General features: G+C 43.6%; 2 protein-coding genes across 4 annotated transcripts in view; one reads left to right on the forward strand and one right to left on the reverse strand.

The window, feature by feature from the left end:
- HGSNAT (heparan-alpha-glucosaminide N-acetyltransferase) overlaps positions 1-973 on the forward strand; it is a 31,875-nt gene extending 30,902 nt beyond the window's left edge. The window contains exon 18 of the mRNA XM_080976760.1: positions 1-973. Coding sequence (XP_080832886.1) covers positions 1-182 — 182 coding nt within the window. The 3' untranslated portion in view covers positions 183-973.
- INTS10 (integrator complex subunit 10) overlaps positions 971-25,179 on the reverse strand; it is a 27,551-nt gene continuing 3,342 nt past the window's right edge. Inside the window, exons 3-18 of one of the 3 annotated variants that reach the window (XM_080976715.1) lie at positions 24,440-24,543; positions 24,047-24,186; positions 23,528-23,609; positions 21,053-21,193; positions 19,939-20,110; positions 19,285-19,454; positions 17,552-17,685; positions 16,111-16,264; positions 14,540-14,622; positions 13,377-13,529; positions 12,841-12,949; positions 12,378-12,457; positions 10,379-10,541; positions 9,743-9,836; positions 3,093-3,170; positions 971-1,370 (exon numbers count right to left, since the gene is read on the reverse strand). In XM_080976715.1, coding sequence (XP_080832841.1) covers positions 1,214-1,370; positions 3,093-3,170; positions 9,743-9,836; positions 10,379-10,541; positions 12,378-12,457; positions 12,841-12,949; positions 13,377-13,529; positions 14,540-14,622; positions 16,111-16,264; positions 17,552-17,685; positions 19,285-19,454; positions 19,939-20,110; positions 21,053-21,193; positions 23,528-23,609; positions 24,047-24,186; positions 24,440-24,543 — 2,014 coding nt within the window. In that variant the 3' untranslated portion in view covers positions 971-1,213. The remainder of the gene's footprint in view (positions 1,371-3,092; positions 3,171-9,742; positions 9,837-10,378; positions 10,542-12,377; positions 12,458-12,840; positions 12,950-13,376; positions 13,530-14,539; positions 14,623-16,110; positions 16,265-17,551; positions 17,686-19,284; positions 19,455-19,938; positions 20,111-21,052; positions 21,194-23,527; positions 23,610-24,046; positions 24,187-24,439; positions 24,544-25,179) is intronic. The other 2 variants (XM_080976716.1, XR_013978552.1) reach the window with 2 other exon arrangements.

Genomic DNA, 25,179 nt, shown 5'->3' on the forward strand with positions numbered 1-25,179 from the left:
GTATGAACTCCATTCTCGTCTACGTTGGGCATGAAGTATTTGAAAACTACTTTCCTTTTAAGTGGAAGATGCAGGATAATCAATCCCATAGTGAACACTTGGCTCAGAACCTAACGGCTACATCTTTATGGGTTATCATAGCATATATACTCTACAGGAAGAGAATATTCTGGAAAATCTAACTGAAGAAGCCAAAGGAACTTGTGGTATAAGAATACTGGATTAATTACTCCCAACATATTGATGTTACTTTTTTTAAAGAAAGGGATCGTGTGTTTTGTTTACATTCCAGGTCATCTCGAAGAGACTTGCATATTTAAAATTTGCTGACCGACTTGCCATTTAGCTAAATCAAGGCTTCTACATATTTAGTGTATCATTCCATTTCTAACTCGACACACTGAACAGCTTTTAAAAGCTGAGCAATTTGAAAGGACTTTCACAAGCTGATAGTCGCTCTGTTACATGCGTGGTTCATATGAAGACGCAGAAGAAAATAAAAAATATTTTTTAAGAGACTGTTACCATGCCAAACAACTGTGCCTGAGACTGGCAGAAGTCAACCAGGAACCTTTTCATCTGCATGCTGTTGCTGTTTGTGGGACATTACTCAAAATGGTAAGAGTGGAATGAGAGAGAGTCATTAATAAGTTCTGGAAGCTCCAGCATGGCTCCATCCCAAGATAGACCTGACTAGGCCAAACCAATGAGCTCAGCCGTGCCTTTTCGACTCGCTAGCTTCCTTCATCCTGATCGCCTCAGAAAAAAACTGAGCGTAATTCCACCCAGAGTTATAGATTCTTTGCTGCATGACACCTTGAGCTAATGACCATTCATTCTTCCCTCTTCCAAGATGCACAAATGGGGATTGTAGGATCATAGAACTGTAGAGTTGGAAGGGGCTCCAGGAGTCTGAGAGTTTAAGGCTGAAACCCAGCACCTTTTATCAAAAACTTAACTTTCAAATGCATTTTTTTAAAAAAACCTTTTTATTTACAGTACACAGCTCAAAGGTTTTACTGAATGGTGCTTGAAGTTTTGGTGGTATGAACCACCCATTGAGACTTTAGTTAACCATGCTCAACTAGCACTCCTTCAGCAAGCTGAGCTATGGATTTCAGGGGAATTCCAGTCTGGCATCAAGGCAACCACATGGCTCTCTACTCTGCTTGCCTATTCTTAGCAAGATGTTCCAGTAGAAAATTCATGGCACTCAGGTCAGTGTCTGAAGGAGCAAGATCTTCTCGTTGATGCAGAATCTGTGCAACACGGTCATCAGATTTTCCCCACAGCGCGACACTTGGCGCTCCATTGCCAGGCGGAAATCCTCCTTTACGCCTTTGGTTATTCCCCTGGTAACTGTGTGATGCCTGCAATTATAATACACAAAATAATTAAAACGGCATGAAGCTACCATTTCCATTTAAATATTTTTGCATTCTGTGTGGGTTTTTGTGGAACCTAGCTTCCCAGCTTAGCCTTTCTAAGAACATTCATTAAGAAAAAAAAGTCCTGTTCTCCAGGAATGCCATACTTTTATCACAAAATTGTACAACAAATCTCCGCCTGATTTTTAAACCTCTGGGCAACACCCTAGCAAGGGAGATTCAAGGATTTTTCATGTATAAAAGAACAACTGCTACGAATGGTATTTTCATGTTGGTGTGTCAAATAGTGAAAGAACCAACACAAGGTGCTTTGCCAGTGTAAGTTGTTCGCCCAAGGCAAGGTAAAAACAGATTAAGAAATGAGCATCATGCAATCGCAGAAAGTTGGAGATGTTAGCAACTAATCTGATCCCTGCCCAAAGACTAACTCTCTCTCGGAGAAATTCATTTGAAGCCCAGTAAGGCCAGAGAAATCAACTGTCCCATTATTATTGGTCATAACACTAAGCTTCTTTAACAAATACTACTACAGCCCCGAGAGCTGCAAAACTGCCCCATCAGCATATGAGGATAATGGAATTTGCTCCCCCTGCTGCTGCAACTGACCCACTAATTTGCAAGCAATTTGGGAGGGAAGGGGAAGATGTGCCTTCCACGGCTATTAAAACAAGCAAAAAGGGTTCATTCCATGGATTGGGAATCAGGATGTCAATAAGAGAAGGAACTGTTAGAGCCTAACAGCTACACATCTACTAAACACTGCTACAGCTTGCCTTGTGCTAAGTAGGACATTGCAGAGACTTCCAAAATAAGAATGGGACACAGGCAGCAGGCAGGACTTATATACCACCTAAACTTATATGTTATTGTGACAATCTTTACCCAAAATCCAATACACACTACCCCACAACAAGTGGATATAAGTGTGTGCACCCCCTGAAAAAGATGGCTTCATTAAGTAAATGCATCTAACTAGATTGAAAATAACTTTAACCCCTGCACACCTTGCAGCATAATCCTGACCATGTCTACTCAGAAGTAAGTCCTATTGAATGAGACTTGCTCCCCCCCCCAAAACCTAGTATTTTAAACGGTATTACGCCCTGCTTTTTCAGTGCCTCCATCTTGCCCAAGCAACATTTTGAGAGGTGGGGACTAACTTCCTATTCCTGTGCAAACTGCAGACAGAAAACGGCCAACATATTTTTGCAGTACTGAAGGATTATTAGCAGAAATGTGCATAGGATGGAATTTTTAACTGCTGATGGCCAAAAAAATCCAGATCTTAGAGGCAAAGAAAACAGAAGCAAGCAAGTACAGGTGAGGGTAAAAGGCAAGAGAACCTAGCAGCATAATTAACATATTTAACAATTGGGAGGGGCTTCTTTACCCAAATTGGAGTATTTGAATAAAATAACAGACTGGACTGTCCACAAAAATCTACCTGGGGCACCATTCTTGTTTGATTGTAGAGAGACCCATTTAAAAATAGAGTAACATACATGTGCCGGTAACTTATGGAAAAACAACAAAAATGTTAACAACTGTAAAAAGATGGCTTTCCAAGTGATGTAAGGCACAAATGGAGAACAAAAGCATGGATAAAAACTACTGAGTTAACAAAGGGCTGATAACCATGGGCAGTAAAACATATTGACAAAAAAGACAGCACACTATGAGCAGGGAAATTCCCCTGCTTGGTACCTGTCAGCAGTCTGCATGCTGGGCTGTAGTACAGACATGAATTCCTGCTGCAGTAACCCCAGCGGAGGGCTAGAAGTCCTTTAAAAAACAGCAAACAGCAGCATTCAAATACTCACACCAACTTCCCCTGTGCTACAAAAATCAACGCTCCAGAGAACTAGACACAGAAAAGAGGAAAGGGGCTGCAGACCAAGAGCCCAAACCCTAGTCCTGAAGGCACACAATGGATCTTTCGTTTGGGATTAGGAAAGCAAAACAAACTAAATCCAGTAGGCTTGGGGCTCCCAAATGCAGTATTGGAGAAGCCACTGCAAGTTAAAAAACAAAAAACCAACGGCATAATATGAACTACATAATATGTTGTATTTACAAAGAATTGCGAACTGCGACAAAATAATTCCTGCATTATGTTCCTCAACGGATGTAGCAACATTTTAGCCTGGAGTCCCAGCAAATGCTTATGCACGTTAAAGTGAATAATAAAGTCCTGCTATCCCCTTCTTCTTTGCAAAGCCTCCCAGGGAGGACCAGAGAAGCAGCAGTGGGTGTTTATTCCTTTCCTTTGGTAGTCTTTTCTCCACACACAGGTCTGCAACTGTGGAGAGGGGAGACGTGGTAGTTTTTGGAGAAAATGGACTGGAAAAGAAATGGTTAAAGATTTTCTGGCTAGGGGAGAAGCATCCTTACGCACAACTGCATTGGGGAATTTACTTTGGCCATGGGTCCATAAGCAGCAATTGGGTTTGTTCTGCTATAAAGCCCCAGGGATCGCTTTTTGCAAACATATATTTAAATTTAAATAGAGTACATACTCTGGGCGCATTAACTGTTACAGGATGCCACTTAAGTTTTGCTGTTCGTTTTGTTTTTTCACAACTTAAGGTACAGACGAGAGCAGCTCCCATATCTGGCTTATTGAATCCTTTTCCAGCTTAAGTGTTAATGTTACAAAGCAAAAAGCTACAGTAACTTCAAGGAGATGCAAGTCAAGCAGATAAAAGATTCAGAGATGCCTCAAAGTGTGTGTGGGGGGGGGGGGATTTGGCCCAAATGGTTGTGTTTGGTGCATTTTAATCAAGAAGAAAATATATTTCCCACAATCATTTAAACTAACCAAAGGCCTCCAGAGATGGGGCAACTAAGCTTTTTGTAAAGGCAGAGGGAAAGGGTGGGGAGTGCGCAGAGTGTCTCCCTGACAGGGGATGAGCTTGCAATTCTGGTGAGCCTCTTAAAACACCAGCAGCAAACATGAATCAGAACCACAAGTTAGCCCGCTTTCTTCATCATTCAATATATAATTAGATTAAGTTGGTGGGATGTGCTTTGATAGACATTTCAGAATCTTTTCCATTCTGCTTCACTACAGATGCGCTGCCAACCCCCGATAATTCATGGAAGATAAAAGAACAAAATCAGCTTTATTTCAACATAAATTTGACCTAAGAGGAATGCTGTTGCTATAGCCCTGCGGACAATCAGGAAATTAGACCCGCATGAAGTTCCCTTGTGGTCAGCAGACACACAAGGAATAACTTGTTTCAGCTGAAGGGACAGCTGGCAGAATTTTATGCCCCTTCTGGAGAGGGGAACTCTGGTTCTCAGAATATAGCAGCAGGGCCACTTCCTCAAATCCAAATGCCTGGCACAAAAGCTTCAAGATCAGATCCAGCCCGAGGTAACAGGCTGCAACTGAAAAGTGCAGAGGCAGAAGGAACTCAATGGAGTCAGAAACTGTCCTATTCTAGGACAACTACTCATGTGATCACGATCCACCCCAGAACATGGAACAGGGTGGGTTGGCCTGCTAACCAGAAGGGAATCCATAGTAAGCCCAATTTGCTATTATCAGTCAACAAGGGATTTGAAAACCCATGCTGGAACCTCAGGTCAGGACAACTATACAGTGGTACCTCTGGTTATGAACTTAATTCGTTCTGGAGGTCCGTTCTTAACCCGAAACTCTTCTTAACTAGAGCCGTGCTTTCGCTAATGGGGCCTCTTGCTGCCGCTGGCACATAATTTCCATTCTCATCCTGGGGCAAAGTTCTCAACTTGAGTTAACTCTTCCAGGTTAGCGGAGTTTGTAACCTGAAGCGTTGGTAACCTGAGGCGTTTGTAACTCGAGGTACCACTGTACCTTGGCTACACAGAACCTGCTACCAAAAGGCAGCATCAGAGGCAAAGGCATCTATCCAATAAAGTAAAGGTAAAGGGACCCCTGACCGTTAGGTCCAGTCGTAGCCGACTCTGGGATTGCGGCGCTCATCTCACTTTATTGGCCGAGGGAGCTGGCGTACAGCTTCCGGGTCATGTGGCCAGCATGACTAAGCCGCTTCTGGCGAACCAGAGCAGCACTAAGAAACACCATTTACCTTCCCGCTGGAGCGGTACCTATTTATCTACTTGCACTTTGACGTGCTTTTGAACTGCTAGCTTGGCAGGAGCAGGGACCGAGCAATAGGAGCTCACCCTGTCGCGGGAATTCGAACTGCCGACCTTCTGATCGGCAAGCCCTAGGCTCTGTGGTTTAACCCACAGCACCACCTGTGTCCCTATCTATCCAATAATGGCACACAAAAAAGTAGAAGTTGAAGCCCAGGTTGCTGTCACCTCGTTAGCTTCCAGAAGGGAACTGGTGCTCAAGGTGGGTGGTGTAGCTGTGCTAGGGACGGAGCAGGCGACATTATTCACAGGCAGAGAAAGACTGATCTGTACCCATTCAGTTATCTGTCTAATACTTGATGTGGCAATTTTAACCCCCGGGATCTGGGTTTGAGACAGTCAGAATGTCGTGTACATCTGGAAGGCATGGCATGACGTTTCCGTGACACATATTTCTTCTTGGGATAGAAGAGATGGGGAGAAGTTTGGCAGAATTGACTCCTGACTCCGGTGATAAAGACAGAGAGTGCAAGTCTTCTGTGTCTTGCTCTCGAGGACATCCTCTTCTAGCATAACGGGATGGACTGTGACAGGTCCCTTGCAGTAGAGTCATGGGGGAAAGGTGTGCTATCTATTACTGGCACTCAGGGCATGATTATCTAGTGGGCTGGGAGAAAGGTGAGGCTGCTCATAGCTCCTGCCCTGTCACCTCAACTGGGGCAGGGAAGTGGAACGGGAGGAAGGGTTGGAGCTGGGACTGAAAACACCTCTCCCTTCTGTGCACTAGGCACTTAATCTTGGCAAGAGAGGCTGCAACACCCTTCCTTAAAGGGTAAAGGGACCCCTGACCATTAGGTCCAGTCGTGGCCGACTCTGGGGTTGCGGAGCTCATCTCGCTTTATGGGCCGAGGGAGCCGGCGTACAGCTTCCGGGTCATGTGGCCAGCATGACTAAGCCGCTTCTGGCGAACCAGAGCAGCACACGGAAACGCCGTTTACCTTCCCGCTGGAGCGGGACCTATTTATCTACTTGCACTGCATGCTTTCAAACTGCTAGGTCGGTAGGAGCTGGGACCGAGCAACGGGAGCTCACCCCGTCGTGGGGATTCGAACCGCCAACCATCTGTTCTAGGCTCTGTGGTTTAACCCACAGGGCCACCCGCGTCCCTAACACCCTTCCTTACCACCCAATTAATCCACCGCCTGGTTAATCCGCCAGGCAGCTTCCAGAAGTACCGTATTTTTTGCTCTATAAGACTCACTTTTTCCCTCCTAAAAAGTAAGGGGAAATGTGTGTGCGTCTTATGGAGCGAATGCAGGCTGCACAGCTATCCCAGAAGCCAGAACAGCAAGAGGGATTGCTGCTTTCACTGCGTAGCGATCCCTCTTGCTGTTCTGGCTTCTGAGATTCAGAATATTTTTTTCTTGTTTTCCTCCTCCAAGAACTAGGTGCGTCTTGTGGTCTGGTGCGTCTTATAGAGCAAAAAATACGGTAATAACCTGTAAGGCAGGCATAGGCGAACTCGGCCCTCCAGATGTTTTGGAACTACAACTCCCATCATCCCTGACCCCTGGTCCTGTTAGCTAGGGATGATGGGAGTTGTAGTTCCAAAACATCTGGAGAGTCGAGTTTGCCTATGCCTGCTCCAAGGCATCAAGGGTGGTGGGATCAGATGGTGAGGACCTCCTTTGGAGCAGGCAGGTCTTGGACAGTTGACTAATCATAATTGTGAGCAGATTCATACTTCTCTACCAGGATAACTCCTCCCCAGCCACTATCAGGGTCTCCCTCCCCCAGGGGGCCTTGCCAAGCAGTCGTGTGGCCCTCAACTTGCTCTTTTCCTCCCCAGGCAGCTGTGGGAAGAACCAATCTTGGCATGAACCACAGGTTGGACTTGCCGGTGAATGCTCCCTTCCCTTTCTCATCCTTTCGGGTGGGGAGATGGAAGAAAGCAGGCATAGCTTGGCAGGAAGAGAGAACTGTCTCACGCAACAGACGGAGAAAGCGGGAGATTGTTCATTTCTAACATTGCTGCTGTCTGGGAGCAGCAAAAGGGTTCCTGCTCTCAAGCGGAAGGTGGAGGGTGTCTCCTTTTGCAACTCAGCTAGCCGTGCTTTCACAGCTAGAGGAATTACCCCTTTCTTGCCCTGATTCACTTATTGATAACCAAAATGCTATTGATAACCAACCATGCATTTCATTTCACTGCATATTGGGGCGGAGGAAAACAGGTGGGGAAACAATATTCTTGATCTGCTGCCCTCATCAGCAAGTGGCTTCCATTACCTAATGGAAAGTAAAGATTGGTCCTGCCCATCTTTTGGGTAGCAGTGTGCTGTATCCCCTTTCCCCAAAAGCACGTATGTTCAGATGGGCTGGGTTGTGACCTCTTGCTCCAATGGGCACACTGGTGCCGCCCCTCCACATCCTAAGAAGCTTCAGCATCAATTTTGACATCAGCAAGTGAAGTTCACGGCATTGTGTAAAGGGACCCGACCATTAGGTCCAGTCATGGCCGACTCTGGGGTTGCAGCGCTCATCTCGCTTTACTGGCCGAGGGAGCCAACGTTTGTCCGCAGACAGTTTTTCCAGGTCATGTGGCCAGCATGACTAAGCCGCTTCTGGCGAACCAGAGCAGCGCACGGAAACGCCGTTTACTTTCCCACCGGAGCGGTACCTATTTATCTACTTGCACTTTGACGTGCTTTCGAACTGCTAGGTTGGCAGGAGCAGGGACCGAGCAACGGGAGCTCACCCCGTGGCGGGGATTCGAACTGCCGACCTTCTGATCGGCAAGTCCTAGGCTCTGTGGTTTAACCCACAGCGCCACCTGCGTCCCTGTATCTACCATACAAACTCATAATTCAGCATCCTGAGACTCTAAGGCACTTTAAAAAATAAATAAATAGTGAGCTTCTGCCAGATCCTCTCTCCATTATTATTTCTTCCCTTCTCTGTCTTGATCATTTATCCAAATCTCTCAGAGATATGAACACCTATGAGGACTGACGCCTTGTGAGATTGTTGTCATCAGCCGAGGCATGCTACTAAGCTGTCACCCTTTTTCGGAGATTGCCTTGCTTCTCCCCTGTCAGAGACTAGTGGACTCATTGCTACCCCAAGCTCCCCTCACCCTCATTCCCATGGGATGCTCCCTGTGTCCATCCTAGGGAACAAATTCCATGCTACCCTTTGACTGCCAATGTGCGGAGCCATTTCAGGGCTGCCATGAATTTCTGAATATTTCTACTCAAATGAATGGTCACTTTCTCAAATTCACCCAGGCACGTGTCAGGTACTGAGAAACATCAGCTGATGGACATTCAGGTATACCAAAAAAATCAAAAAATTGAGAGAAGCCACAATTGTGGCTGAAAGGAATATGAACAGGAGGCAAGGGAAAGAGACTGGACACAGGAAGATGTTTATAGAGCTACCAGGGAACATGCCACTGGATTTGGTACCCCAAATATCATAGGACTCACATAACCCACACCTGCCGAAGTTGGGATACACTCTGAAACAGTCATCATACCCTTATAGAACTAAAGAGGCAAAATAACTTTTCCCTCATAGGAAAAGTTAAAAATGGATAAAAGCCATTCATTCAACAGCCTGAAACAATATAGCTGAGCTTACAGGGTTTTTTTGTGACCTGCTTTGTGCAATCTATGGAAAGGGAATGTAGCAGTTTCCAGTTATCAACCCACCTGGGGATTTCACCATGACAGAACTCTCATTTGAGATTCCTGGACTAACCAGCTGCTGACTTTGCAATTGTTTAAAATTATTTGTTACCTGCTCTTCATTGTTACAATCATGGAAGACTATACGCTTTTAGACAAAAGGTCTTGCGATTCTGCCCTCTATATTAAATGAAGCAGTCTGCTTGACAATAATCTATGTGGCTACGACATACCATCTCCCTAGCATTGTGCCACAGTTTGAAACATTTTCCCCTCTAAGCCACTTAAGTTTTTACAGCCCTGCAGAGACTTAGCACTTACTGGCCAGGCTTCACACAGTCCCACTGCACTGACTAGCTCACCCACAGTTGATTCCAATGCCAAAAATAAGTTTAAAATTCCCATTTCCCCAATATATTGTATGCATTTAGTTGCCTGCTTACCTGGAATTTTAAATGTACAACAAACACAGACCTATCAACTTAAGTCGGATGCTTTCCAGTACGTACACTGCTTTAACTAGCCACATCACATAAATTATATTCTCATCAACTCTAAAATTGGAAAAAATAGTCTTCTTACTTTATCAACATTCCCTGATTTGGCAACAATTCCAAGTGAATTTTTCCTCCTTCTTGTGTTCTTAAATAGGCAAATTCTTCCAGCATATCAATATCTGGAGCAATTGTTCAGGCCCAAAAAGGAAAGATTTGAACACAGAAAAAAGTATTACTATGTGTTTTGCAAGTGATCTTCAAAATCCTGTTCCTTGTTATTGTCCTAGTAAATCACTTTATGTTTCCCCTTTATTAACTGTATGCAAATGGATGGATTTAATTTATCTTTTGATGTAATAAGCTAGTACAGTGTTGGCTGCGGCACATTGACCAGTCTTGCAATAGGAAGGGAACTTTTTACACTTAAAGGTATCCAGCAGTTAACACATGCCATAGTTCCCATGAACAGGTTGTCCCACAAACAGAAGTGTCTGGGCCCCTGTGCCATCCTAAATGTGTATCACCATTCTCCTGAGTCTCTCTCTTTCCTCCTGCTCCATTGCCCCTTCCTTTCCCAGCTATTATAACACTTAAATTCCATTCCATTAGACCTCTACCCCACCTTTTCTAAGATCAGACCCCTCTTCTCTTGGGAAATTCTGAAACTGTTAGCTTCCTGAATGGTTAAGCTGGTCTCATGGCATTTTTGGAAAAAGGATACTTGTAACATAGTTGAAAAAATTTTCATACTGGAAGTTTCCTTGTAGGCAGATTTTGTTAATTGCTTTCAAGAACAGGTTTTCTCCCCTTGGCCACTCCTGCTGCAGCAACACAATCACGTGACCCAATGCCATATCGTCTCTGTTGTCTGTGAAAGCTCTCAGCTGCAAGGGGGAAAATGCAGAGACACTTAAGAGGAGTTGCTTCCCATTTTGCAGGTGAATCTCATTTCCTGAGATTCTGCCAGGCTACAGATTACGACATTCATATCTATCCACAAAGCACTGGTCTAAGCAGCATGTCAGTGTAGACGGCTGGCAGAACAGAACCTACAAGTTCAAGGAACTGTTCAGAATCTCCAAAAATACCATATTTTTTGCTCTATAAGACTCATTTTTTCCCTCCTAAAAAGTAAGGGGAAATGTGTGTGCGTCTTATGGAGCGAATGCAGGCTGCGCAGCTATCCCAGAAGCCGGAACAGCAAGAGGGATTGCTGTTTTCGCTGCTTAGTGATCCCTCTTGCTGTTCTGGCTTCTGAGATTCAGAATATTTTTTTTCTTGTTTTCCTCCTCCAAAAACTAGGTGCGTCTCATGGTCTGGTGCGTCTTATAAAGCGAAAAATACGGTACTTGTTTGGCTTTTGGAATGAGGCTGAATCAGTCGCAAGCAGACTTTAGAGACTTGTGACACAACACCACCACTTAGCATTCAAAGTAATTTGTGTCATCTCAATAATTCATAGAATTGTGGAGTTGGAAGGGACCCCAAAGTTCATCTAGTCCAACCCCCTGCAATGCAGGAATCTCAACTAGATCAGACATGAGAGACCTCTTCTTAAAAAGGAGAGTCCACCACCTTCTGAGGGAGCCTGTTCTACTGTCGAACAGCTCCCACTGTCAGAAATTTCTTCCTGATGTTTAGTCAGAATCTCCCTTTCTTGTAAACTGAAACTGTTGGTTTGATTCCTACTCTCTGGAACAGGAGAAAACAAGCTTCCTCCATCCACATTGTGACAGCCTTTTACGATATTTGAAGATTGTTATCAAATCTCCTCTCATCCAGGCTAGGTAAAGGTAAAGGGACCCCTGACCATTAGGTCCAGTCGTGACCGACTCTGGTGTTGCGGCGCACATCTCGCTTTATTGGACGAGGGAGCCGGCGTACAGCTTCCGGGTCATGTGGCCAGCATGACTAAGCCACTTCGGGCAAACCAGAGCAGCGCACGGAAACGCCGTTTACCTTCCCGCCGGAGCGGTACCTATTTATCTACTTGCACTTTGACGTGCTTTCAAACTGCTAGGTTGGCAGAAGCAGGGACCGAGCAGCGGGAGCTCACCCCGTCGCGGGGATTCGAACCGCCGACCTTCTGATTGGCAAGCCCTAGGCTCTGTGGTTTAACCCACAGCACCACCCGTGTCCCTCATCCAGGCTAAACATACCCAATTCCCTCAACTGTTCCTCATAAGTTTCCAGACTCTTGATCATCTTGTTCACCCTCCTCTGCACACATTCCAGCCTTTCAATATACTTTTTAAATTGTGGTGCCCAGAACTGGGCACAACTGCAGCAACACTGTAAAGTAGACCACTAGCATTATCATGATATTTCAGATGGGGTACTGTGGCTTGCCTTGGACACCTGGTTGGGTTCATGGAGGATACAAGCTTTGAACCGGGGACTCCCTTAAGTCACAGCAGAGCCTCTTAGTCAATATGCTAGTTCATATAAAGCAGTAAAAAAAAATTCCTGTTTTTGAGGGAGGATTAATACAATAATTGGGAATGTTAATTTGGAGCAAACATAGTCAGAAAGTTTATTGCCAAATCTTGTAAACTCTTTCAGTGGATATAGGTAACCATTACCCACTGATGGTAAAAATCTTCCCTTCCAATTCTATGATTCTGCTTAACAGGATCATAGAAATGACCAAGTCTATCCACTCCAGAAACCAAGTGGTAACAAGGCATATTTTCCTTACTACAAATGGAATAACAGCTTACCTTAAAACAAGCTAACAGTAACCGTAGGCAATAGGGCATAATTGCTTTACTGGTACATGGCCAGAGCTTCAACTCCGTAGCTAAAGACAAATGACAGATTGATAATTATTACAAAATCTGTGACTTTGCTAAGAACCAAGTCGCAAGCGTTAGCCATTAAAAATAATTCCCAATTTGCCAGTGCCACCTCTTCTTCCCAACTCAGTAACATCCGTAACAAAAACAGAGATCCAAATCATCATAATTTAACCCAGTGACTGATTGATTGATTGATTGATTGATTGATTGATTGATTGGAGGGGGAAGGGGGACGTAAGAGAAAAGAAGTACTTAGGCTTTTTTGAAAAGGTGTATTTTTAGCAGTTACTACAGACTTTTTCTGAACAGATTTAGGGGCTAGATAACTAGAATTTTTAATTCTGAGTTTTCTTGTCTGCTATTCAGAGATCAAGTAATCCAGTACCTTTCCTGAATTTGGACTTCACTGTAGGCTGCTCTTCCGGAAGCTTAACCCCTTCTTGTATGGGAAGCACAATGTAGCACATCAGGTCAAGTACCTTTTCACAGGTCAACTACAAGAAAAAAGATCAACGATTTTAGAAGCGAACCCACACAAGCCAGCAGATAAGCCGCAATAATTAGACTGTTAAGATTGTCACTATCTTGTTAAGGGGTCGATTCAGGCTGCCTGTAGAAGCCAATGGTCCTTCTTGATTTCTGCAAACAGAATTGGTGTGAGAAGCATAGCCCATCTTGAGCAGGAGGCTCCCCAGTTTTGCTTGCAACATCCAAGCAATGATATAGAAGTTATAGGGGTAGCACCATCCCTTTTCTGAGCCAATGGGAGGAAAGACTACAAGAGTTTTGGTTGGCATCCCCAGCCCAGTTGAGAATCTTTCTGAGACCTGCACTCTGCCCCATAAATCCCACTCTTTGCAGCAGGTCAACAGCAAGAAAGGGAAGAGGCGGGCTAGATTAAGGAGGAGCACAGAGACTTACACGGTATTCTCCAAGGGCAAAGTGACAGGTTGCAAGCTGGATTAGGGATCGCTGGTTCTCTAGGGATCCTTGCCCCAGGATCTGCTGCGGAGAGTGAGATCCCTGCAGAGCCGATAAGTGATGCAAGCTGGCAATTGCTTTTTTATATTGACCCTTTCCAGAGACAGAAACAAAAGGCGGATCACTCTAATTTGACCATTTTCAGAAATCAGGGGTCTCTAGGCAACAAAATACTACACTTTCTATAAAGCTAAGTTTAAAAAACACCATGCTTAACATTAAGAATAGAGACAAGACTACTACTACTACTACAGTGGTGCCCCGCAAGACGAATGCCTCGCAAGACGAAAAACCCGCTAAACGAAAGGGTTTTCCGTTTTTCGATGCGCTTCGCAGGACGAATTTCCCTATGGGCTTGCTTCGCAAGACGAAAATGTCTTGCGAGTCTTGAGATTTTTTTCACTCCCCCCCCTTTTTCTAAGCCGCTAATAGCCTTTTAGCCGCTAAGCCTTTAATAGCCGCTAAACCGCTAATAGCGCTAATCCGCTAAGCCGCTAATAGGGTTGCTTCGCAAGACGAAAAAACCGCTAGACGAAGAGACTCGCGGAACGGATTAATTTCGTCTTGCGAGGCACCACTGTACTACTACTACTACTACTATTTACATGTGCGCTCTCAGTAATTGTTACAGCAGCTTCTTAAGGAGGGTGAGCATTATTACACCCATTTTGCAGAAGAAGAGCTGAAGGCTGAGAGAGCGCAGCTTGCCTAAGAGCGCCTGGTGAATTCATGAAAGAGGTGAGATTCTCGCTTCATGGCTCTTTGCTGCTAGTTACACCAGCACTATATTTACTGTATTTCTACAACACTATCGGAGGGTTCAGAACACTTAAAGGACATTGCCTCAGCAATCCTCAGAGCAGCCCAACTTTTGATGGCTACTGCTGGGGACAGGGCTGAGTACTGATGACACCCAAGCAGGAACCCTGAAGTCCAAACCTTGTATGCTTGAGCACAAGTACACAGAGTTGAGCTTCATGTGCTCCCACTGACAGTAGGTTTAAGAGGCAATATGCAGCCATTGTTTGTTTAGGCTGAGTTCCTACAGAAAAGAATTCTTGGCTAAGCATTACAGTAAAATGGAAGGAATCTGCAGCTTTTACCTGATAGATGATCATATCTGTGAGGAAAATCCGCAGCCAGAGCCAAGTATCGGTCTTCCATGACACACAGATTCTTGTGAATTCTGCAAAATGAAATGGGTTACAGTGGTACCTCGGGTTATGAACTTAATTCGTTCTGGAGGTCCGTTCTTAACCTGAAACTTTTCTTAACCTGAGGTACCACTTTAGCTAATGAGGCCTCCCGCTGCCACCGCGCAATTTCTGTTCTCATCCTGAAGCAAAGTTCTTAACCCGAGGTACTATTTCTGGGTTAGTGGAGTCTGTAACCTGAAGCGTCTGTAACCTGAAGCATCTGTAACTCGAGGTACCACTGTACAGGCAAATATATCAGGGCATTTGCTTGCTTCAGCTCTCTCTGCAAGCCTTCAGGTAAAGACAGCGCAGAAATACAGTGGCCTGAACTTGGTAGTGAACACTCTTCAGACCTTGTTCGCAGGCCTAGACCCAAACTGTGCTGCTAGACAACCTGGTTCTTTTAGAATAGAGATGGAGGAACCTCTTTTCAGCCCAAGAACTATATTTGCTTCTGGAAAGCCTTCAGGAGGGTGGAGGGGGGGGGTTCAGATGTCAGTGGTGGGGGCCCAGGTCAGAGGCAAAAGAGGGTCAAGCGACGAGCGAGTCGAATACACTTTTAAGCCAGTCAAAAACACTCAAGGAGGGTGCAAAGCAGGGTTGGGGAGAGTAGTTTGGGAGGGTGTGTGGTCTGGGGAGAGCTTCAAAGGTCAAATAAAGGCCCAGGGGGCTGCATCTGGTTCCTGGACCTGCTGCAGGAAGTCAAAATTATAGATGTGTATACTTGGGGGGGGAACCATATAAATAAGGTTTGGGAGCCCCTGCTCTAAAAAGGGGTCAACCACTCCCCAGTTCATTTGGGATCACCAGGCTGGCAAATGAAGAACCATTTGCTTCTACCAAGGCTTTCCGTGAGTCACAGTAGAGCAAAGACTCAAAAGACACTTGTCAGTTCCCGGCCAAAAGGCACAAGACCTGGATGGAACATGATGTAACTGTCAAGTTCCAGAAGCATATCTATATATCTATATACCTATATACATATATATCTATATATCTCTATCTATATCTATATATAAAGGTAAAGGGATCCCTGACCATTAGGTCCAGTTGTGACTGACTCTGGGGTTGCAGCGCTCATCTCGCTTTATTGGCCGAGGGAGCCGGCGTACAGCTTCCGGGTCATGTGGCCAGCATGACTAAGCCGCTTCTGGCGAACCAGAGCAGCGCACAGAAACGCCGTTTACCTTCCCGACGGAGCGGTACCTATTTATCTACTTGCACTTTGACGTGCTTTCGAACTGCTAGGTTGGCAGGAGCAGGGACCGAGCAATGGGAAGCTCACCCCGTCGCGGGGATTCGAACCGCCGACCTTCTGATCAGCAAGTCCTAGGCTCTGTGGTTTAACCCACAGCGCCACCCGCGTCCATATATATCTAGATCTAGATCTATCTATCTATCTATATGTGTGTGTGTGTGTGTGTTTCCCCATACATACCAAAGCAGCATAAAGCTTGTCAGCACACCATCATACGTACCTTTATCCAAAGATTCAAGAGAATGGAGAAGTTCCCAGCTCTCCCTAGCCAACCTAAAGCTTTCTTGTACTTCAATGGCGTTTGGAAGGTCTGCTGCATTTACTGTAATGTGCCTGCTTCTCCCCTTCCCAGAAGGATCCTCGTCATCAGAGCTCTGGTCAAAAGCCAATGCAAAATAAACTGTTTAGACTAAGCTTGTAAGGTGACTTGATGTTATACCGTAATAGTACTATAAAAGAAGTAATTACAGCAGTAAATGACATGCAATGTAAATAAGAACTTAAATGACTCAAAGATTACGAGTGCTGGTAGAGGGGGGTCAAATGGGTGTGGTACTTCATCCTTTTTTTCTTTCTTACCTTTCCCTTTACTCTCTTTGGTTTTGGGGGTTAAGTGTGTGTACTTTATTGTTGTTTGTTTGTAAATATGCTTAAGTAAAACATTTTTTTAAAATTTTTAAAAAAATAAACTGAGCAATAGGCGAACATAAATGTTGTATTTGAGTTAATGGTGTAAAAAACTGGCAGTCCATAGCGTATGTTCGTAGAACATTAGTTAGTCCCAGTTTCCTGGTAGCAAACTTTTGAAAAAGTTGGCAATGCTTTTTTAAAAAAAGCCAAAATGACTTAGCAGGCAGGATAGTAAAAATACAGTGGTGCCCCGCAAGACGAATGCCTCGCAAGACGGAAAACCCGCTAGACGAAAGGGTTTTCCGTTTTTGAGTTGCTTCGCAGGACGAATTTCCCTATGGGCTTGCTTCGCAAGACGAAAATGTCTTGCAAATCTTGAGATTTTTTTTCCGCTTTTCCCCCCCTTTATCTAATCTGCTAAGCCTTTAATAGCCTTTAATAGCCTTTTAGCAGCTAATCCGCTAAGCCTTTAAGCCTTTAATAGCCGCTAAACCGCTAATAGCGCTAATCCGTTAAGCCGCTAATAGGGTTGCTTCGCAAGACGAAAAAACCGCTAGACGAAGACTCTCGCGGAACGGATTAATTTCGTCTTGCGAGGCACCACTGTACACTTATTTCCTGCCACTTCTAAAGTAACCCAATACACTTATTTAGGTATTCCAGAATCAAAAAGTGCTTGTTCCAAGAAAACTGTCAAAAGTGCTTAAATATTTACTCAAACCAACAATAACCTGCCTTAGCTTCTGTGTCATGTGAGCTCTGCAATATCACATATTGCATTCATTTACTGCTTAACTTCCCTGCACCCCAAAATTCATTATGTTATTATGTTTACATCCTTGTAATTTTGTTTTTGCATTTTTTCTGTTTTGTATTGTTTGTTCGTTTTAGTCGATGCTTGTTTGTGTGATGTGTAAGTATTAAAAAAAAAGATACATGCAAATTCCAAAAAGAATAATTGTGAACAAACCCACATCCTAAAACCCTATGCCAAATTACATCCCATTTATGCCAATAATGAAACACGTTACCATGGTTTTCTCTCTCCCTTCGGCAAGTTTCCTCTTTTTGTGCACATGTTTGCTCCGTTCAATGTCTGTATCGCCATAAACATTGGAAACATCCTCCACCAAAACCAGTGGAACTTGGTTTGGGGCATTTGGTCCTATGTTTAAAATGAAACACACCACTTAAGCACAGTTGCAACTGAGAGACTGCCAGTGGAATCTGCTTCTAACTACCAGAAGATTCACTTCTGCAGTACGGTGACAGCATCTAGTTGTACTATAAGCAACTTATTAAGCGTAAACTTCACAATACCACGCAAAAGTAAAATAATAATTTTATGGAGAAATCAACACCCATGCCAAATCCTCCTAAAAGTAATTAGGTATTTTGACATGAGGTCATACCCACAATTTATTTCTGAGCCCGTGAATCCTTGGCCAACAATTTAAGGGCTAAATCTCTCAATCACATCTATAAAACTGAAATAACAAGGGAGGTTCATCATCAATATATAAAGCCCACAAATATTATGCCAATCGTGGTACACTGAGCAAATCACAAACTCCTGGGGCTACTGTAGGAAGATCTAAAGCAGGGGTAGGCAAACTAAGGCCCGGGGGCCGGATCCGGCCCAATCGCCTTCTCAATCGGACCCGCGGACGGTCCAGGAATCGGCGTGTTTTTACATGAGCAGAGTGTGTCCTTTTATTTAAAATACATCTCTGGGTTATTTGTGGGGCATAGGAATTCGTTCATTTTTTCCCCCTTCAAGATACAGTCCGGCCCCCCACAAGGTCTGAGGGACAATGGACCGGCCCCCTGCTGAAAAAGTTTGCTGACCCCTGATCTAAAGGGGCCCTCTTAACTAAAGCAAAGAATGAGCCAGGACTCCCCTCCCCCCAATCTGTTGTGGTCCTGATGAAAATCCCTCCTAGGTAATGCTATCGGCCCCCAAAACAATTTCTATTGTCGCCTAGCACAGATGGATTCTAATGATGAGTTTAGTGTCACATCGAGTTTGGCCTTCAGACAAATCACATCACATGCACACAGGGCTATTTGTTCTACGGTCTTCCTCATGTTTCCCCTCAAGTCTGCGCTTGCTCACCACCCAAAACAGCAACATTCCATTGCTAGGGGAATATTCTACTCTTCCCCACAGCCAGTGCATTCATTATTATTGTGGGTGCCGTGTGGGATGCACATCTGCACGGGCTCTTGTCAAGATGCTTGCTCATTTCTGACTTTTTCATTGAGGAGCCCCCGATATACAGTGGTACCTCGGGTTACATACGCTTCAGGTTACACACGCTTCAGGTTACAGACTCCGCTAACCCAGAAATAGTACCTCGGGTTAAGAACTTTGCTTCAGGATGAGAAGAGACATTGTGCAACAGCAGCGCAGTGGCAGCAGGAGGCCCCATTAGCTAAAGTGGTGTTTCAGGTTAAGAACAGTTTCAGGTTAAGAATGGACCTTCAGAACGAATTAAGTTCTTAACCAGAGGTACCACTGTACCTTCAAAGAATCCCAGGATTCTTGGTTTAAACGAAATAAAAACCTACAACCAAACAGGTTCATCTATGGGCTGGGCTAACCTATGGGCTTCCAGATGTTTTGTACTACAAATCCCATTATCCTTGACCATTGGCCATGTCAGTTGGGGGTCCAAATGGGAACCAAAGAGTCCAACATCATCTGGAGGGCTGCAGGTGAACCTACCCCTGCTCTTAACGAAGTACTTGTCCATGAACTAACCTTGGAAGAGAGAAGGTTGGATGCTGCTGACATACAGGAATGCGTTCTTGAAGAAGACCAGCATTGTGGAATAGACCACTTGGGTCTTGTATTTTGCATGAGATTCGTTATCGTAGTTACTGATGTATCTGCAGACATCTTTCATTTTGAGCAATGTGTCACCAAAGCTTCTGAAGAAGACACAAGCATACAAAGTTAATAGGCTTTCTAACCTGGTAGTTTTAATATGCTATCTTTTTAATGTGTTCTCTGAAAGAAAGTGTGCCCTCCCCTCCTGCAGCCAGCTGCACCCTTCAACAAGCATTGTGGATGGTCAAGGACCCTCTTGAACAAGATGGGACAGGACACTGGAAGAAATCACCCAAACTCGCACAGATATCTGTTGTACTCGCATGTCCCAGTCCCTATTTTTCAGGACCCATGCTCTTTGGAGAGACTTTTCAGGTGACTGCAAGGAGAAAAGGAAACTTTCCATCTCTGAACTTATTTTAGAATTCAAGCCATTCACCTTCAAGCCTGCAATCCTAGACACCCTTACATGCCATTAAGTGCTATTAAACGCAATGGGACTTGCTTCTGATTAAATGTAAAAGTAATAATAATAATAATAATAATAATAATAATAATAATACTGTAATAACAGCAACAACAAACCTTCTTGCCATGTCCATCTGCCATTCACACCTTACTCCCACTATGGACAGTATCTTGAACACCCTTTCCCAAGGATCCGTAATTTGAGAAGATTTCTCAGTTAAGCCCTCTATTACGTATTTCTGAGAGCTTCGTTTACTGGGGGACACAAGATCAGATGTATCCTGTGTACCTAGAAACCAACAGACGCATACCTTAGTTCATCACCAAAAATCAGTCCAACAGTCTTAACATCCTGCAGTCCATGCCTCTTACACTTTTTATATGCATGTGTGTGTACGTACACACCCACCCATACGCAAACACACACATATATTATAGTCCAAACTTGAATAAAAGGACAAATCTCCAAAACTGATCCTGGATCCTGCACAAACTGCTCATATCTACCTTCAAAATCCTTCACGGCCTGGTTCCCCTCTAATATTTTGACACATCCCATCTACCAACTTCAGCTGTGAGAAAGTCTTGGGCTCCATGAAAACAACTCTGTCCTTTTTGCCCCTTATGGAAGAAAGGCCCCTGAGAATGTTCTTCCTTTTTACTACCTCCATTTCCTTCCCTTCTTCTGTCATTTTCTAGACTATATAAACCCTTTAGGGTAGTGATGTCTCACTGATTTCCTTCTAAATGGATCTATGTGGTCATCTGCTGCTGCACTGCTGGACTGCACAAAGTCTGGTATTAGCCGTTTGTGTAGGATTAGGTGACAAGTACTTACAAGAATGTTAGAAACTTTTCTTATTGTTAGAATCATGGACTGTGGTTCTAACAAAGCAGGTGGTAGTTAAAATTTCCCATGGCATCTATTCAAAAGTAAAATCCTAAAATACAAGCAAAATCTGACTCGAACAAATATTCTAGAAATGGAACCCATGGCATTTTTTTGGTCTTAAACCAAGCTACCTTCAAGTCAATTAGCTCAGCCTTCTTTAATATTTTGGGGAAGGTGTGGGGAGGAAATAGAGACCTCTACAGCCAGACACAGATGAGCTCCGCAGCAATTCACAGTCCAACCCCCCCCCCACTCCCTCACAAAATCCCACATACTGTTTTGACATGTGGTAATCTCCATTCCTTAGTTTGCTAGTGCATTTGGCTCCAGTGCTTTTACCTTGGTATTGATTTTCAGTCTGCGCAGATCTCGTCACATAATTAATATAAAACTCTGCTGCTTTATTCAGATACTTGTATAACAGGTTGGCCGGAAGACGCACATCAGGATTGTTAATTATTAGGGGAAGGACATCACAGACTAAAAAGGATCCAAAAACAGTATTTTAGGATTTCCAGTTGTCCTGACAATGCAATTTAACCAAGCAAAGTGAGTGACAAGCTGCTCTGAGACTCCTCTAAAACAAGGCCCTGTTAACAACAGGTTGGACCAATAGCTTATTAAATTAGGCACTAGATTTCAAAGATACATGTCATCTTCTAAAAGCAGTATGGGGAACCTGTGGCTCTCCAAATATCGCTGAACTTCACAACTTCCATCAATTTCAGCCAGCATGGCCAGTGGTCAAGCATGATGGGGGCAGCAGTCCAGCAAATAAACATTTCTCCCTAGTTGTTTTTATTTTAGAGATGAAAACTACTACCGTGGTAAGCACTCCACTGAAAGCCATTCAAAAAAGTCATCCCCCTAATAAATCAATGAAATACGCCCCCCCCCATGGGAGGAGGCAACAGTTCCCCATCCCTACACCAGAAGAAACTCTACTGAAGTACTTTATATAAGGTTCTGCCATGCAATTAAACCTATTACATTATTAACACCTCTATGGAATCTAAGGGACGCGGGTGGCGCTGTGGGTTAAACCACAGAGCCTAGGACTTGCCGATCAGAACGTCGGCGGTTTGAATCCCTCCGACGGGGTGAGTTCCCGTTGCTCGGTCCCCGCTCCTGCCAACCTAGCAGTTCGAAAGCATGTCAAAGTGCAAGTAGATAAATAGATACCACTCCGGCGGGAAGGTAAACGGCGTTTCCGTGCACTGCTCGGCTTAGTCCTGCTGGCCACATGACCCGGAAGCTGTACGCCGGCTCCCTCGGTCAATAAAGCAAGATGAACGCCGCAACCCCAGAGTCGGTCACGACTGGACCTAATGGTCAGGGGTCCCTTTACCTTTACGGAATCTAAATCAACAGTGGAGGTTTGACAGATTTGATAGGCCTGACTTTTGAGAGGAGCTATTACCTCTTGGTGCATTTTCAAACTCCAGAAAATCCCTTACAATTGCAATGCTGTAGTTTCTCCCCATCCCCAAGAAATAATGTTTCTGCCAGTCTGTGGGGCAGCGAGGGACAGTTGCAGGCCTACTGTAGATAGGTCCCCTTTTATTGAATATTGGATCTCAGAGCCACAGTATGAACCAGAATACAACTTTTCTATTATACAGGTCGCTCACAACATTAAACTTGTGAGCATTCAACTTTATGCACTTGGCAGGCGCCCAGAAAAAAAGACTTTGGCAATCCCACCCGACATTGCACCCAATGTGTTTTGATTATATGGGATTTTGGCTGTATTGCACTATCCCCAGGACATAACCCCCTCGTAATTTTATTTTTATTTTTTATATCTCATATTTATTAAAGTTTCCAGAAATATAGAAATACAAAGAAAAAGAAAAAGAAAAAAAAGATACTTGAAACCTTACTTTCATTACCTACTTTCTGGGACTCCCCCCCTCCCCCTCCCAATTGTATTCCCTTTTCATTAATTTGGTTCTACAAGCTCTCACTCCCAATTTGAAGCTTAATTTGTTTAACCCACTATCCAAATTGAATTGTACAAATCTTACCACCGTCCCACATCATTAACAAGAAAAGAAAAAAGATTTTCCCCAAGATCCACCCCAGTTCCTTCCACGAATTCCCTTTTTTAAACACGTCCAATCAAAATAAAATGACATACGTAAGTTATATAAAGAAATAGAAAATAAAAGATATAAAAAGATTCAAAAGATGATTACACAGCCTTTGGATTCCAAATCTCCCCCCCCCTTCCCCGGTTTGAATTCCCCATGTCCATCAGTCTATATGTTATCAGCCTGTAGGTCTCAAGTCATGGCCAAATTTCTCCCCAATTCCATCTTGCCGGTTTTCTTTTAATTTATTAATTTTAATAATATTTAACTTCAAACGTCCAATCTAACAGAGGCCTTTAATTTCCTTGATCTTTACCACTCCTCCCATTGTTCTTTCCGTGTCGTAATCAGTCCTTTGTTCTTCTTATTCCTCACTTTCTCAGGTTTCTTGTCCTGTGCAGCTGCTAAAACGTTCTAATTCAGAAATCTGGTATCTCTACAGAGGTTTGTTATTCAGGAACAAACCCCCTCGTAATTAATAACCCCCTCGTAATTTTAGTCTCACTTGCACATTTAATATTGCAAAAAGAGTAACGCAAGTCAGGTGGAGTCAGATAAACAGCAATAAAGCTGGAAGTTTTTTCCCAACAAGGATAATCTCTCAAGGATTTATCCAGTTTTTTATTCTTACTATACATGGGTTATGATGAGCAAGACAGTAAAAATATCCATTTATTAAAAATAGCGTCAAGTCCTGTCATTTAAGTACTATTTTACTTACCAAATAATTTTCTAAAACAATTGACAGGTGATTCTTGGTCTTCAATATTTTCTGCGTCTAATAATGTTTCCCCAAGGCCCACCTTTGTAAAGTTAAAATAAAATTTAAAATCTATTAGTTCAAGATTTTGTTCCCCAGAACCATATTGAACAATGAAAAGTAATTGCTTCCTGCCTTACCTCTTCCTGAACAATTTACAGTTTACACCTGCACTACTGTATTTTATTAGCAGCAATACAAAGCTGAGAAAGTGGAGGGTTTTAAAACTCTAAATATTCATAAATCAACATGTTTTGTATTTCTGAGCATCTTAAATTAGCATTGGCAAAAGTTGTTCTTCTACACCCACTGACTGCTTTGCTATTCTGATTAATTTTAGCATGGAGTTGTAGCACAAAGATCACACAGTCCCCCAAAAATGTCCTGCCACTTTTTTTATTTCTACCAATCTGCAGTCAAGCATGAGAATGAACAAGAACAAAAAAGTATTTGAAATATGAAGAAACACCACTCTCTTACCCCATGTTGAACCACAGTCTCAGGGAAACGTCGCAAAAGCAGAAGCAACATTTCTGCCCGTTCCAACGTATTAAAGCACTGCTCTGTGGCTTTCAGTAACATTTCACACTGAACTCGACCTGGAAGGGTTTCAAATAAACCTGTAGGAGGGAAGATGGCAATGAAGCAAACAACCTGGGATATGGCTAAGAAGAGAGAATTTAAAATAATAAAAAAAGGTTTGAGTGGAGACCACTGCAAGACTCTTTCCTAGAAGCCAAGTAATTTGTTGGCTGGGAGAAATTGGAGAAAAGCTACTGGAGGAACGTTCCTCAAAAGCCTTCAGATACATTGCAGCACTGATCATCATCAAGTCAACTGTTTTGCAAGGGATTCAGTGGAAGAAAGGCATACCTCTTAAAAACTGAGTTTGCTTGTCCTGCGAATCGTTCCTTAAGGCTGCTGTAATGACACTAATCTCCCGCCACACCACTGGTTGGTCTGGGAAATTAACAAACCTGAAATAAAGAATTGAAAAAAGTTTGGAATTATTTATATTTGTAATCATTCAAGAACAAAATTTTTACTAGGAAAGCCACACTACTTAAAATGAAAGTGTTTCTTGTTTCTTCTAGGAACTAAAGCAGGTCTCCTCTTTTCTGAATCTAACAATTGCCAGCTAAATGCTTCCAGGAAGACCAAACGCAGGGTAATATCCCTGCATAACTATTTGCCCTCAAATGTGGTACACTAGCTTTGAAGCTAGAGGTTCTTTTTAGCTACTGTAGCTATAGACCTATGGACTTCTATGACTATATCTAAACTTTTTATACTTACTGCCACATCCTGGGGCAGCAGATTCCATTTGAACAAGTACTCTTTTTTGTCCATCCCGATCAGTTTCACTGGGTGACCACAAGTTCCAGTATAGATTAAGAAAATCTATCCACTTCTGTCACACCATACATAATTTTATCAACCCCCAACTGAGGTTGTTTATTTTCTGTAACTTTTCCTATCATGCCTTATAACTGGTGATTCTCAAACTTGGCTCCCCAGATGCTGTTGGACTACAATTCCCACCATCCCTAGCTAGCAGGACCAGTGGTCAGGGATTGATGGGAGTTGTAGTCCAACAACAGCTGGAGACCCAG

This window comes from Podarcis pityusensis (genome assembly GCF_964106645.2).
Source record: "Podarcis pityusensis genome assembly, chromosome: 13".
Lineage (NCBI taxonomy): Eukaryota > Metazoa > Chordata > Lepidosauria > Squamata > Lacertidae > Podarcis > Podarcis pityusensis.